Raw genomic sequence first — 16,012 nt, 5'->3', positions numbered from 1 at the left:
GATTACATTCTGTAGTAACAATACAAATTGGACATGATATTTGATACAAGAAAGGGTCAGGTCATTGTAATACTTTGACAAGTAAAACATTTCAAGCCCCTATGTGTAGAATTTTATGTTGTCATACAACCGGATGGAGCATTGTTATTGGGTAAATCTACAAAACCCCAGATTACATTCAATGATGTTATTTTACATCCAATATTTTTAAAATTCTCACAATATCCGCACATGGCAGCTATAGTATGGTTGAGGTTAGGGAAATAATGATAATAATAAATGGTTAAATAATTGTAGTAATAAATAGTTTTTAAAACGTTAAAATTAACTTTTGTATTTTGGGAACACTGGTCCCCCATATGGACTTTGTACAAGCTACCTGCCCATCCACAACACTGACCTCCATACCATTACTTGATACTTAGCTACATTAAGGCCACGTGTGCCAGAATCATCTAGTTTGAATGTAATTCAGAGGGATACTGGGCTGGGTCACTATCTTTAAAATGATCTGATCGCACAAATTTATAGTTATTTTATCTGCATTCTAACCACGGGAACTTCAGTTTCTGAAGGCTCAGGAACTATCAGAGGAGTCCTTGACGGGTAAAAGACAATCCCCACAACTCATACAACTTGTGTACATCATTTAGTCAGGCTTTTGGAAGCACTGATTGCCACTAATGTCAAAATTAGAACTTGAGATGGGAATTTATTTGTCATTCATTGATGATTAAACAAAGAGGCAGCAGTGTGCATTGCTGTCTGCCACAGTGTCTTTTTTGATTGGAGTTGCCAAAGTTACAAAATTTCGAAGACACTTAGGGGCCTAGGCAATTGAACCAGTGTTTGGTAAATTTAGTGTTAAAATTATTGTTTCATATTTAGGAAAAAAGTATTGAGATTAAGCAAACTGAAAAATACAGTTAAGGTCATGGGTTAGGTTTTAATCCTAAATAAGAACAATTTTGCAAAAAATGAAATCTTAATTCAGTAGAAAACATATTGTCATAAGTTGGGAATAGAACCCTTTTCAAACGACTATCAACCTACTGACCTCCACACATAGCTGGAATAACCCACTTGGAGGCCCCTGGGTAAAAATTAGCAATGGGCCCTCCTGTTTGAGGTAAAACAGTAATGCATTTAAGAATATGTGCCATATAACATTTGATTCAGGGTCCCTCTTAAAGACAGATATATAAGATAATAATGCAGGACCATCCTTAAAACTCTATTACATCAGTTACAGAAATACTGTGGTTTTGTTGCATCACAAGCAAATTTGTGATTAATCAAATTACCACAAACCAACCGACACAGAGGGCTTTGAGGGTCTGGGAGCCCAGGGAAAGCTGCTCTTCAGCCTTGCCCATGCATCATGTATCATCTAATGAAAATATATTTCAATCTTAATTTGCTTTATGAGATACTGTATCACACATTTTGTAAGAGTTTGTGAGACTAAACTGCAGCAGCAGGAGAGGAGCAGAGTGAGTGTTGGAGGGTTAGTATTTCCAGGCTGCTTCCTGTGACTTCGTCAACATACCATCTTCCTTGGTTTTGATGCGGGCTGTGGGGCTCTCCGGGCCAGGCCCGACGTCAGTATAAGCCCTCACCCACACCAAATACTCAGTCCACTTCTCCAGGTCCTCCAGCACGTAGCTGGTGACATTCGCACCAATCCCTGACACCTGGTGGCGCTCCACGTCCTCTCCCGTGAGTGCTTGGTAGGTTAGGGAGTAACGCACTATCTCCCCATGGCGGCTGTCTGTGGGCGGTGCCACCCAACTCACCTTGATGCTGGTGGAGCTCAGGCTGAGCAAGCGCACCTCCTGGGGAGGGGCTGAAGGGGCTGATGGGAGGGGAGGGCAATGGTCAAGCATGTTGGATAATGGAAGACAAAGCAACTCACCCACTGGACTGCTGAGATAATATGATTCTGTGTTACAGAAACAAACGAAACCATCAGGACAAAAGTGACAATGAAATGAAGTGAATTAGCAACAGTGTCTCTTACTAAATGAATTTATACACTGATTGTATGACCTCATGGAACAGTGTATGTAAAAAAAATAACCCATAGCTCAAAGGTTCACTTACTAGCTTTCAGCTGTGGGTGGTGATTCAGAGGTCTGGAATTAAACTAGTACTCAACACAGACTGGAATTTGGGACATGGGTGGATATTGTAGGAAAACTTGAAATGAATCACTTTGCTGATAAAAACTAATTTGTTTCAACATCTTGTTGGCTACAAAATATATTTGTATTTGCCAATGAAATGTGTTGTATGTGAGCATTATTTTTAGAAGACAGCATTGAAACTAGATATTTCAATTGATTCTAATTATTTTAAGGAGTTAATATCCAATTGATTACATGGCAAATTAACAATAATCAAAATAAAACTGATTGTTTTCTGTGGCGTTTTCTTCCTCCTTATGAAATTATCTGCACAGTCCAGAGGGCAGAAAAAACACGGGTGATACTTCACACTGTAGCTAACCCATAGACACATAACTAACACAGTGTGAAGTTTCACCAACTTAAAAGCAAAACAGGAAAACTACAGATGAATGCATGTATGCACAATGATACACAAGAGCAGAATACAGCAAAGCAAAACAAAATACAGCAGCAAAACCAACTGTTGAGATGAGTGTGGAGCAGCTGGGAGAGATAACACAGAGGACTGTTATCATGCTTGCTTGTGATTCTGGCAGCCCCACTAGAGTGTGTGGACCCAGTGAGGCTACTGTTTGAACAGTGTTGGAGGCTGGTTTGTGTTCGCCTGCTGCAGAGGTGCTCATGATGAGTTGAAAGAGATGTGTGAGAACAGTTGTAAATCCATCACACATACCAGAACCTTTGGATACATCCATGCAGGAGTGCAATAGATCAAAGAGACTGAGATCAATGTGTGGGAGATGCACTGCGGCCGATTAAAGTTGCAAATAGAAACAGGGTTATGAAAAATACCAACATTTGGAATAGAGGTAGGTGTTTTTGAGAGAAAGGGGAATTAAGATTTGAACAGAAAAAAATTAACTCAACACAAAAGGAAAAAAGAGATAAAAACAAAGTGGTGTCATGCAGAGTAAAAGGGCAGATTGTATGGATTGAAGAATTAGGTCATATCTCTGAGACCACTGAGGACTGATTCTCATGATCTATGATTTATTAAAGGATAATAAACCATCTTTTCATGACTGACTGTACCAAAAACTGTGGATCAACACATTTTTTTGAACATCTAAAAATTCAAAGCTGGTCTAAAACTATAGTTAAAATATTATAAAAATTACAAACATATAAAGATAAATGGTCAGTGATCCCCACACAGTTCCTTGGTCTGCCAAAACCAATCATGGAGTCCTGTGTTTCTATAGCCAAACCATAACCAAAACCTGTGATGGACAGTGTGCAGTTTGAAACATTAACGATACACTGCACCAGAGTTAGCTTGAAGCTAATTTGCATCTGTAGTCCCAGACAAAAAACATACAGTAAAAAGCACCCCCCCCCCCCAAAATAAACACACACACAGAACACACCATACAAAATACCATACACCCACAATGTCAATTAGAAATAATGTAAACTGTGCTCAATGGTCACACAGCTGATTGGTTTTGTTTCGTAACCATTCATTCATCTTGGACCCCTCAGATTTATGTTGCAACCCCTGACACACTGGTTAGGAACTGCTCAGCTAAAATAAGGACTGGACAAAGACTCCACTCTTCATGTTAAGACACATTTGTAATAGGTTCATCTTTGTCTCTGGCTGATGATAATTGATGCATGCCATGTTTTGGAGGGTGATGACCAGATGACCAGTTATTAAACAGTCTGGGTGTAATACAGCAGCCTGATCTCAAAGGAAATTCATCCTTAATGGTACAAAATTAAATGTATGTTTATTGTCTGATATATTCCAAGGAATTGTGTTTCTCTGGGCTCATTACTTTTGTTCAGTCAAGCGAGACCATGAGCAAAACCCCATTTGACTCTGCTCTTAATCAAAATAACCAGCCATACCCTCAACTCTCAAAATGAAGTAAAACTAAAAAATGTACATTTGTAGTATTGTTTGAATTTATGATCTAACAAGGGTTCATGACAGGGAGACTCTCTGTCCAAACTCTTTATATTTCATCCTCTCCAAAAACTATATTTCAAGGTATGATGCAATTACTTTATTAGGGTTCAAACAAAAAAGGGGTAGAACCTGTCTGTGTTTGTGCTGGTTTATTATGATTATGATTAATAATAATAACAAAAACAATAATAATAACAACAACAATAATAATTATAATCATAATAATCATAATCATAATTAATTTGTTTATTTTTCTTGCCGCATTGGCTCCAATTGGCGTGAGCTGAAATGAGGGAAAACCATGACACTTGGCCCAATAACTGGAAATGATGTGCATGTGCTTCCCAAGGAATATGAGCCAAATCGGCCAGATGGTAGTGCTGTAATTAAGGGCCAAAATTCAATTTTCAAAAGACCACGCCCCTCACACTGTAAGTCCAATTGACTCCAAATTTGACACACAAGTCCAGCTCAAGGTGCTCTACAAAAATGCCTCTTGGACCATTAAAGTCTGCCATGATGGATTTTTTGCTAATTTGCATGAACTGAATAACAGTAAAATGAATAGAACTTTTTGGATTTTGACTTTATCAACACCAAACTTGGGATGCAACACTATGGGACTGAGATACACATTTCTATTATAAATGAGCAAGATTGGTCAAAAAACATGACTGCAATCAACCAAAATATCTTTGCAAAGGGCAGAGCTTAGGGAATATTGGGAATAATTCATGCATTTTGAGCCCGACCCATAGGGGGCACCACAAATGCCACAAACATGTATCTGAAAATCCAGGGGACAGAATTTCACCAAAATTGATGTGCATGCTTTGGGGGCGAGTATTAACCAAAATCTTAAGTGCCATACTGATTGGTGCAAGTGGGCATGGCAGAACTTTGAGTGTGCAATTAGTGAAATGCTGCAGGATTTTTGATGATGAAACAAATATGTGATTGGTCTCACTCCTTCCTCAAACAGAATTAAACTGGCAGCAGGTGACTTTGCTGTGCTGCTTCCTTCACAAAAAGGTTTGAATCCGCAAATTTCTGCTTGCGGCTGTATTTATATTATTAAACATTATAAACTGTAAGTAGACAAGTAGTAAGGGTCCTGATAATTATGTCACTGTTATAAGACTTTGGGAATAATTTAAACCTGGGAAAAACTGAATGCTACCCAATAAATGATTTTGCTTTACACATCTGGCTGGCAACTACCTTTCCAGATCTCTCCAGCTGGGCTTAAATACCTTGTATTTCAACTGTTAATTTAAATACTTGTCTTCAGCTGGTTTTATTCCCTTGCTAAACCAAACTGTTTGACTGACTGCCAGTTGAACATTCACCAATCACTCAGCTCTGTAATGAAGTAACAAAGTTCAGTGCACTGGCTTATCATGTTATGGCTGTATGAATGCAGGGTTAGCACTTTAACTCCAAGCTAAATCATTTCATAATTTATGGGTTTCTTTGATTTATGAATTATGAATAAAGTAATTAAATAAACATGCTGATTAAAGGGGACCTATTATGCTTTTCCTTATTTTCAGTCATATAAATAATGTTATAATGTCAGATGTTCATATTAAACATGGCCAAAGTGTCAAATAATGAGGTAAACGTATGTAGAAGTAATCTCTGTGAGCAAAAAGCACCAGCTTCAGACTGCTCTAAAGGCTAAGTTTCCAACGGTTTTCTCTAATTTCAGCCCAAGCTGATGTCAGCTCATGACGGATTTCTTTATATGGGCATTTGCTACATGCACAGTGCGCAAGTTCACTGCTCTGCTCCGCTAACATTATGACATTTTTCTATTGTTTTGTGGGTAGTCATGCCGAGCCATGACTCCATTACACAGCACAGCAAAGTAAAATAAGTAATTTACCTGTTGGAGGTGTGCTGGTTGTCTGCAGCTCTTCATAAAAAATCATCATCACTGTTGCTATTTCTGCTTGTACTATTCCTCCCTGCATTATTTCTAACTGATCTGCTGAACAAAGAGCTCCAAATATGTCCATATCTTGGTGTGTTGTCTGTTTTTTAGTGCTGCTAACGAAGCTCCGCTAATTCTGAGAGGGAGGAACACGTTTCATTTCCTGTAACTTCTTCAAAATAAAAGTTTCCTGTTATTTAGTCATTTAAACGCTCTTAATTTGAAGCAGTAAAGCAGGAAATATCGTGTTTGCATCAGCGGTAACTTCTGAACTTCTAAAATCTGATACAGCTGCCCCTTGGCAGGCTTCCGGAAAGCTGGCCAATCAGAACAGCGTGGGATCATCAGGAGGCGGGCCTTAAAGAGACAGGAGTTAGGACTGCCTGTTAGAGACAGAGGCTGAACTGAGGGGCTGCATAAAGGGCAAGCATAAGATAAATGAGGAGTTTTTTGAACTGTGTATCATGCAAAGCTACTCTAGTGAAGTCTAGAAATAAAAATATAGAGCTGGAAATGATCATAATAGGTCCTTTTTAAGTATGTTATCTTGCCATCAGTTATTAGAAATGTCATCATTTGCTGTAATTGCTTCCAAGTTGTTCATTACCTAAATTTTATCATCTTTATTTCTTGGTTCAGTTGCTGGGTTTTGGCTGTTTTGTCGCAGGGAGAATCAGGTCCATATAGGGAACATGCTCCCACCTGTGTGTCTCCTTTAATGCGTGATTGACAGTCATCAGTCTAATTAGTGCTGACAGCATGTGACTTCACAACTTCTGAATTATTTTATAGTGCAGGACTATAACAAATAAAACATGTACATTGGGCATAGTTTTCACCACAAAGAGACATAGAAAAGGGATATTATGTGGTGGAAAGTAACTGAGTACATATACTCAAGTACAATTTTGAGCAACTTGTACTTTACTTGAGTATTTCCATGTGATGCTACTTTATACTTCCACTACACTACATTTCAGAGGGAAATATTGTACTTTCTACTCCACTACATTTATTTGACAGCTTTAGTTACTTTTCAGATGCACATTTGATGAAATAGATAATATAACAAGCTTTTAAAATACAACACATTGTTAAAGATGAAACCAGTGGTTTCCAACCTTTTTGGCTTTTGACGTCTTACAAAAAGCAGTGTGTAGTCGGGGTCACATTTCACATGTCTATGAGTTGTTAACAGCTCCACCAAATAGTGATTTTTCCCTCTAAACTTCTCACATGCTTTCATTTCAATAAATGTTCAAATGATCCAATATTTCAGCAAAAATCAAAGATTAGAGAAAAAGTCCAAAAACTGAAAACAGATTTGTGTTTCAGAACTTTGTTTTTTCTTCTTTCTCCCATTAATCATCTCACCACCCCTCAGATTTATCTGCTGACCCTTTGGAGGGGCCCGACCCCTAGGTTGGGAACCACTGGACTAAACTAGCTAACTGTATATAAAGTAGTTGAAACTAGCTCCACCTCCAGCAGCTACAACAGTAACATGCTGCTCTAACACTGATGCTTCACTATTAATAATCTAATGATGTCATATATAATAATATATCAGTCAGAGAGACCAAACCACTACTTTTACTGCAATACTTTAACTACATCAAGCTCATAATACTTATGTACTTTTACTGAAGTAGGATTTTTCATGCAGGATTTTTACTCATAATGGAGTATTTTTACACTGCTGTATTGGTACTTTTACTGAAGTAAAGGATCTGAATACTTCTTCCACCACTGTATTTATGTGCAGCTTGAATTTCAACCAGAACTGAATACAAAGCAATCTGAGCCGGGAACCTGTGTGGCTTAGCAGGCAAAGCTGTGGCTCTTTTTGAAATTTTGTGTAGCTCAGCAATGGGTTGAGTTTTTTTCCAAATTTAATGTGAAAGGGCAGTGACCATCGCCTGCCATTGCTAAAAACAAAACAGGCGATGATATTATGATCAGCTCTCTTTTAGTGTTTCTCCTCTGATGTCACTTTTAAAAGCTCCAGATATATACTGTAAATAAACAGAACAAAGTAGGAAGTGATTGGCAGGTAGATGAAAAGATGGAGGGACTTAGACGAACAGGAAGTGACAGCAGTGGTCAGGGTGTTTAGTCCTGTTAGCATGTTTCCTGTCAATGTGTTTAGCTGCCAGAGGAGTGATGAGAGACTGGAAATAAGACCGACTAGTTTGAAACTCTTTTGTTCGCAGTGTGGCTGCTGGCTCAGGGATTTCACTCCTGACAGTTAAAACAAGTGGCTGAGCGAGAGCTTTGATTCCTTCTGGGAGCTGTCATAAATACTGCAGGTTCAAGTCCATATCTCCCAGTGTGCCAGAGAGGCAGAGATGCAATGCTGAATATTCAGTCAGGCTCTGAATTAAAGGTTTTCAGTAGCATTAGTGTCAGTGTGGAACAGCGATCGAACAGCAAAATTCAAAGTCCTGCACATCAGCACACTGTATGCCGTGTTTCGCATGACAAACTATTATTGTGAGGGAACATGACAGTCATGATAAAAGCTGTCTCTCTGTGCAACAGTCTGTTTGTGTTTGCTTGGTCTTAGATCATAATGTGCTGTACGTATCGACTCAGTGCCTTTATTAAACTATTTGTCAAAATGTGCAGTGTGCAATGGCTGGTGATTTGTTACACAAGGGCAGCAGAAAGAAATATATAATATCAACCAATACTGCTGTGCATAGGAATCCATTTAGATGTGATGGCTTAGGGAAACAATGGATTTATCGCTGTCAAAACGTGACTTTTTTTTTCGTTGCCTTTGTGCTTAAACTTTGTAACTGAGTTGCATGTTCAGTAAAATCAAGCACGACATGACAAAAGTGTGCACATAATTAATGCTAGACTGGTGATTACATTTTGAACTTCAGATTTGCAATTACACAGTTCTGTGACCTACAGCTACAGCTAGCAGCTCTGTCTGCTGCTAGTATCACTGTGTTGCAATAGTTTGAGCACACACAAATGACCGGTTCAGAAGAGGAGGTTCTGCTCAGGCGGGAGTCAGTGTTACAAAGCAAATCTCTGCTTACATTTGTAAAACTGATGGTAAAGAATGACTTCAGAAGCCTCATAAACCTCCAACTTCTCTTTGGAATAGACACTTTCATATTAGTTTGATTCCAAAATCCAAACTGAACTGCAACAAGAATATCAAAAGTATTAAAATAAGCTACAGTTTTATGAAAGATTAAAACTCTGTCTTATCACTTAGGTCACTGCTCTGGTTCCCACCTCATGAGCATTTAGAACATTGCGAAATGAAAATATGTTTCCATCCACCTCTGTATGCACATTATGAGTTGGCACATTGAAATAACAGTTGACATGTTGAACAAAGCCAGAAACATGAGAAAGAAAAGCCTAAAATTTGAGAGAAAAAAAACAACAATTTGAAAAAAAAACAAAAATTGTAGAATACAAAAGACAGACAAGAGATCATCAAAAACAATACATACAAAAAAGAAAACAGAAAGAAGGAAGTAAAAAAATAACAATAGTGAAGAAACTATACTGAACAGTGATACTGGTCACCCTCATCGATATTTTCAACCAATTGAACCAAGACACAGGTATGAGGGAGACATTATAAGGTTGTATAAAAACTTACTGGACTGGGCAGTCCTGGCCTCAATAGGTGGAGTAAAGACTCCTAAACCCATCTCAGATCGTGCTGCCAGGGAAAACATGTAGAGCGTGTCTGGCTTCAGACCATCAACTGCATAGGAGGCTGCTGGGTTGAAAGTCACATGATGCTGCGGAAAGATGAAATCATGGGATAATGAGACACAGTTATATTTTAGATATTTGGTTAGGAGTGAAAAGGTCAATAGAATATCATATTCTGAAACCAAACCTACTGTAACTCACTGTTAAGCTAACAGATTACAAGTCCTTAATGTGCTCCAAAAAAGCAGTACATTTTTGGAGTGTACTTGGCTTGATGCAGACTTTGAATTAGAACAGTTTGGCCGTGACTGATGACGCTTCACAAGTCCACAACAACACAAGTGCAGACAAGAACGAAGACTGAGAAAGTCCTATTGTTTAGTGTCACTCCCCATCAGAGAATATGAATGTAACGATTGTAATCTCGGTTTTTATTCACCATCATTATCTGAACAAAGTCCACAGTTCAAATCAAAGACTAAAATCTTTTTTATGTGTTTCCCTGAGATGAGTCTGATCAAATAAGAAGGCGCCAAATATTATATAAAATGGCATCTATAGCATGATGCTGTTTGTTGTAAGGCTGTGTCTGTAGGAAATAAAGGGAAAACTAAACTTGTTGAAGTCATTCTGAGAAATGAAACAAAGCTTAAATGATTCCTGAAGGGACATGGGGTTTCTGAAGAGCAAACAGCAACAAAATATAAAAGAAAATGGGGCAAAAGGTGATCTTTCAAACAAAGAACACAAGAGGTGGTAATATAATAATTCATAAAATAAATATATAAATGCAAGTGTGCAAAACTGCTGTAGAACACATATTCACACATATACAGCACGCACACAGTACACAAGCAGAAATATAGAACCTTTAAAGGGATAGGTGGGATTTTTTTAAGCAGGGTTGTAGGAGGTAGTTATCTATAGTCAGTGTATAGTCAGTGTGCATAGGAATACAGAAGTTCTACGGTTGAGAAAATGTAATGCCAAAGGAAAGGGGTGTCTGACGGCAAGGTAAAGCAGTGAAAATATTCTAAATATAGGGTATACTTAAACTGATATTGGCTAAAATAGATTTTGCTGCTGGCCCTGTCCACAACAGTACATTGCTTAGCTTCCTGCCTTATACAGCCCCACTTCAAAAAATCCAAACCATTCCTTTAAGACACAAAAAGGAACTAGAACTAAAATTCATTCCATCAAGCTACCACAATGGAAGGAAAATGTTGTTAAGCTAGTATTTACCTTGTCCCCAGGATTGTTGGCCTCCCAGTAGAGCAGTTCGAAACTAATGATGGGGTCTTGGACAGGCCAAAGCCATGACAGCATGATGCGTGAATCCAGCTCAGCTTCAGCCTCAAAACCAGACGGCTGAGCTGGAACTAGAGGCAGGAGAAAAGACAGAAACAAAGAGATGGAGAGAGTAAAAGACAAGAACAGAGGCAGTTAAGGGTGGATTCAGAAGAGGAAATACACAGTAGGGGGGTCAGAAGATGCAGTAGGTGGCCAGACATTGAGAAAAGGGTATTAGATGAAATGCTGCTGTCAATACTCATCAGTATTCAGAACAGCAACCAAACTGATAAAGTTCCAAGGATGTCATCACCTTAAAATCCTGTAAGGCAATGTCAGTAAACTAAGAGCCAGGGCTTTACTGATGTGTGTTGTGCTAATGTGGTAGGCCACAGTTTCTACAATCACCATTATTTCAGCCAGACTGTGATTTCACTCAGATTATTTGGGTTTACAACTTGCTGCAATCTTTACCGTAGCCAGAAAATCCTAAGTATTAGCCACAACTACTTTTAAATTGAGTTCCTTCTGCAACACTATTAAATCTTATATAAATAGTATTGGCATTTGCATTAATTTGACAGCTGAAAGTGCAGAATGACAGGAAACATGGGTAGAGAGAGGGGCCTGGCATGCAACAAAGGTACAGACCTGAAACTGAACTGCTGACATTGCTCTCCAATTATGTAATTTGAGGGTATAAATTACCACTGCATTCCAATAAATTATCAAAGCTTTTACCCCGATACCTGCCAGGCTTTATGTCCTGGGGTAGTTAAATTACATGAACATTTTGATAAGAAAGATTATTGCCTCTTCACAAATTATACAGAGAGCAACCGGTGCTTAAGCTAATATGTCACATGTTGTGTCTTACAGAGCCCAAGTGGCCAAAACAGACCCAAACTTTATAAACCTTCTTGAACATTATATTAGAAAGTGATATTTAGTCACCTTTGACATTTAAAAATGATCCTAGTCAGTTTCCCACGGTACGGTATAGAAATTATAAATAGAAAACAAAGAGCACCGACATCAGATCAGTTCATGATATTGGTTGATACTCTGACTTTGGTATAAAAAGCAGTATCACAAGATGAAAAAGTATGAACGTAACATCACTGTAATATATTGTATAGAGTGAATATATAGCTTCAGGATCAGTGGGGATGGGATGTTTTTCTGTTGAAACCTATATGAGTCATTTTTTTAAACAAATGTCTCCTTGAGCAGATTTTGGTGTAAGTGCTTTGAATAAACCACTGATTCTGAGCTGTTGTCTATAGCTCAGGCAAACAGCCCATTACTCCTGATGATATGATGTAGTGGATGGCCTCATAACAACTGGCATGACGTATTAGAATTTTTTTAATCGCAGTGATCTGCTGATAAAACTGCGGCTAGAAAGACCCTATCCTTCTCACTTCTAGCCAGGCGCAGTAGGCTGAACATTGAAAAACAGGCTTTCTGTGAATGAAATGCTATTATTATTCCTCTATGTGCGGGCAGCCACTTTGTCCTTGAGGTGAGAGACTTTCATATTACATCTTTATAAACCCACACATATACTGTATTCTCCTGAGTATCCGAACAATAAATTGTATGATAAATTGGAAAGTGTTCATCTCAGCTGGTGAATATGACCAGCTGTCTATGAATATGATTCTATAGATTATAGCTGTTTTTTCAGCAATTTCAAAATGATGTGTGTAACATAGTGTGACAACATTTATCTCAGGCAGTTCTGCTGCTACCAATAAGTACTTGCACAAGTCCATCACACAGACACAGACATAACACAAGTACATGTGTAGCCCAAAGAAAACACCCAGGCACAACTCTCTAATTACACAAAAATTATGGAATTCATAGAGGTGTAATTTAGAGATGCCACACACAGCGCAGTAGATGACTGTAGCTGTACTGCTGGTTATGTCACACTGTTGGTGTTGCTAGTGTTAAGGCCCCTGAAAACATGCTTTTCAAATTTTAAAGTCTCCCTCAACTCAAAAATGTGCTTTTCTTTTTGTTACTTGGATGTCCCATTTTTTGATGGTCACTGTGCAGAATGACATCACAACTAGTTTGGAGCCAATCATGGTCAAGTACGCAACTTACAAAAGTGTGATGTGATGAGATTGTGATAGTGTCATTACGAAATAAAAAATATTAGATTATGGATTTTTTAAAATGAGGAAGAAGTATACATAATTTTGCCAGTTTTCTCAGGAGTTGATGTAGACCAAAACCAAAAGGAGATACAAACATGACTCCTAATGTTGTGATGTAATGTACAGAGGCAACTCTTTGCTAACATGTATGTCATAAGAACTGTGATGACATGCCTATATTGAGTTTACAGCTTCCACTGCACCAAGTGGCCAAAAAAAGTCACTTAAAGCAGCATTAAGTAACATTGTGAATACAGGAGTTCATATAATGGAGTATTTTTACATTGTGGGATTGTTAGTTTTTCTTCAGTAAAGGAAAATGTAGAGGCTGTCAGCTCCTGTGTGTGGGCCAATTATACTGAAGCCTCTAAATTGACGTGATTATAATTTAGAGATGTTAAAATATGATGGTGGCACCCTCAGAGGGTATTTGTGCCAGAGCCCTGCAGCGACAGTCAGCATGTTCTCACCTCCTTGCTGGGTCTTGATCTGCAGAACATCAGAGGGAGGTCCATCACCAACAGAGGTGAAGCCCAGCACCCTCAGGCTGTAGGTGATGTCTGTGGTCAGGCCTGAGATGGTGGTGAGCTGGCTGTCATCTGTGTTGTGTTTCTGCCAGGCGCTGAGCGGGGCGTCATGGTCAGAGCTGTAGTAGACCCGGTAGCCCCGGATTTGCCCATTGGGCTCCTCTGGAGGCTCCCACTGAACCAGCATGGTGCTGGAGCTCAGCATGCGAGCCTGGACGAGAAGAGGAGGTGATGAGGGTGCCTGCTCGCTTGTACGGGTGTCCACGATACCGCTGGGCGGTCCACGACCAACATTGTTGACGGCCATGACACGAAACTCATATTCGGAGAAGGGACTGAGGCCCCCAATGCTGTACCGAGTGGTCGCCACTCCGTCTACTTCCTGGAAGCCATTGTCAGAAAGTTTGGCGCGGTACTGGATCACATAGTAGGACACCGGCTCTGGGTTGCCAGAGTCCCAGGTCAGGGTGACACTGGTGGCTGTAGTTTCTGTCACAACGAGGGAGGTGGGAGGCTTAGGCAGGGCTGTTTGATAGGAGACACAGATGAGACAATCAGATGAACAAGTCTCTCTACAGTCTCCCTCTTTTTCCATCTCTGACATGAGGTCTGGCAGTAGGAACACACAGTGCAGCTCTGAGTACATGGAGCTATTCAACACTGCCAGTCTATCACTTAATTATCATTCAGGAGCCTGTCTCTGTCCTCTCCTCATCTGCACAAGGCCAACAAGCTAAGCATATCTATTATATTGCCAAGCAGATAGCTACATGTATGTAAATCTATCTATCTATCTATAGTCTGCCTAACCAATGCAGGATATCAAAAAGTGCATATATTAATGCAGCCACACAACACAGCTTACTGTGCTGAATTTTCTATTTTATACAGAGCCTGGCAGGTTTCATATAGGGGAAAAACTCATTGGTGCACTCAAATGACTCAATTAATGCCCAACACGATATTACGTTAAATGATCTTTAGGGATGTCAAAGATAACAAAATGTTTTTAATAGGGAAAATCTAAAGTACATACATGTATCTATGTCCAAAATTATGGCAAAATCAGATTGTCCATGATGGTCTGATAACTAAGTATATCTGCAGCTTACTGACAGCAGCCAAACTGGACCAGTATTACTGAAATATCATTCAGTGTATTTTCAGAACTGTATAAAAAAAGAGTGTTGAGGGGACATTGGTAATGAATGTGATAGTCTAAAATTTATTAATATGATGGAAGCAATTCAGTATTTGCTGGCATCTCAGTACCAAAACATAGCTGCTAGCCTGCTGCTAACACTCTGGTATTCCTCCATAACTGAGCAGAGTATCCACAACAAAACTGTACTGAACTGTAAATCCCCTTTCTACTGCTACAGTAACATGACATGCCACCGTGATTTGAGTGTTAATGTTACTACTGTGTAAAATATTGAAAATTGTCAGGTCATGGACAATCTGATCTAAATTAATCTCTTCATTTTAATGCAGTTTGATGAATGCAGTTGTGATTTTAGACAGAGAAACTTTTGCCTGTCACTTAAACATTTTTTAAAATGTCAGTAATATGTTTATGTTCTGCAAATTATTAATTCAAGAGCAGGAATTCAGTAATTTAAGATCAAAATTTGTAATTTGGTCACTTTGATGAGTTATTTTTCTCCATGACTGCTGTAAGGTAAGACTGCAATAATAACATAAAAAATCTGCACTTTGCTTTAGGTTGCTTGGCCTTAATCTGTTTTTACTTGAACCTAAATAGTTGAATTGGACCTTACACTTAATGTATTGCCAAAATGTAAATATAGATGTGTTGCTGATATTGCTGTGATGAAACTGACAAATGATTAATTCAAGGACACGATGTTCAGTACTTTGAGAGCAGAAATTAGTAATATGTGCACACAAATGAATCAGTTGAGAACATTAAACAGTATTTGTGCGCAAAAAAAAAAAAAAAAAAAAAATTCTCCATGCCACCTGCCACGCTCTCTGGTGTAGTAAAAAAATGTGTTGAGTTATGTGTGTGTTTTCAAATGAGATCCAGCAAGGAACTGATTTCTATACAGTATGTATTTTCTTCCCCCTGCAGTGTCAGTATGGGGAGTCATTTCACTTTATTACAGACCTGTAGTCAAAGAAAAAATGGTAAAAGAGTAAAAAGAGCAGAAAAAAGAGAACTGCCTTCCATAGTTGAAGCTCATTTCAGAATTTCATCATAATGAGGTTGTCTGTGGAGTAAAAACAGTCCATTCAAGAATAATGAGTAATATAGTAGAACCAGTCAA

General features: G+C 38.7%; 1 protein-coding gene across 8 annotated transcripts in view; it reads right to left on the bottom strand.

Moving 5' to 3' along the window:
• Window positions 1–16,012, bottom strand: part of ptprfa (protein tyrosine phosphatase receptor type Fa) — a 391,566-nt gene that overhangs the window by 124,583 nt on the left and 250,971 nt on the right. For 5 of the 8 annotated variants that reach the window (XM_067598003.1, XM_067598002.1, XM_067598006.1 and 2 more), the window contains exons 8-11: window positions 13,665–14,246; window positions 10,976–11,112; window positions 9,672–9,816; window positions 1,550–1,855 (exon numbers count right to left, since the gene is read on the bottom strand). In XM_067598003.1, the coding sequence (XP_067454104.1) occupies window positions 1,550–1,855; window positions 9,672–9,816; window positions 10,976–11,112; window positions 13,665–14,246 (1,170 nt within the window). The remainder of the gene's footprint in view (window positions 1–1,549; window positions 1,856–9,671; window positions 9,817–10,975; window positions 11,113–13,664; window positions 14,247–16,012) is intronic. The other 3 variants (XM_067598008.1, XM_067598009.1, XM_067598010.1) reach the window with 1 other exon arrangement.

This window comes from Thunnus thynnus, chromosome 8, assembly GCF_963924715.1.
Source record: "Thunnus thynnus chromosome 8, fThuThy2.1, whole genome shotgun sequence".
Lineage (NCBI taxonomy): Eukaryota > Metazoa > Chordata > Actinopteri > Scombriformes > Scombridae > Thunnus > Thunnus thynnus.
Note: the sequence above shows the minus strand (reverse complement) of the source record. Positions and strands in the feature narration are given on the sequence as shown.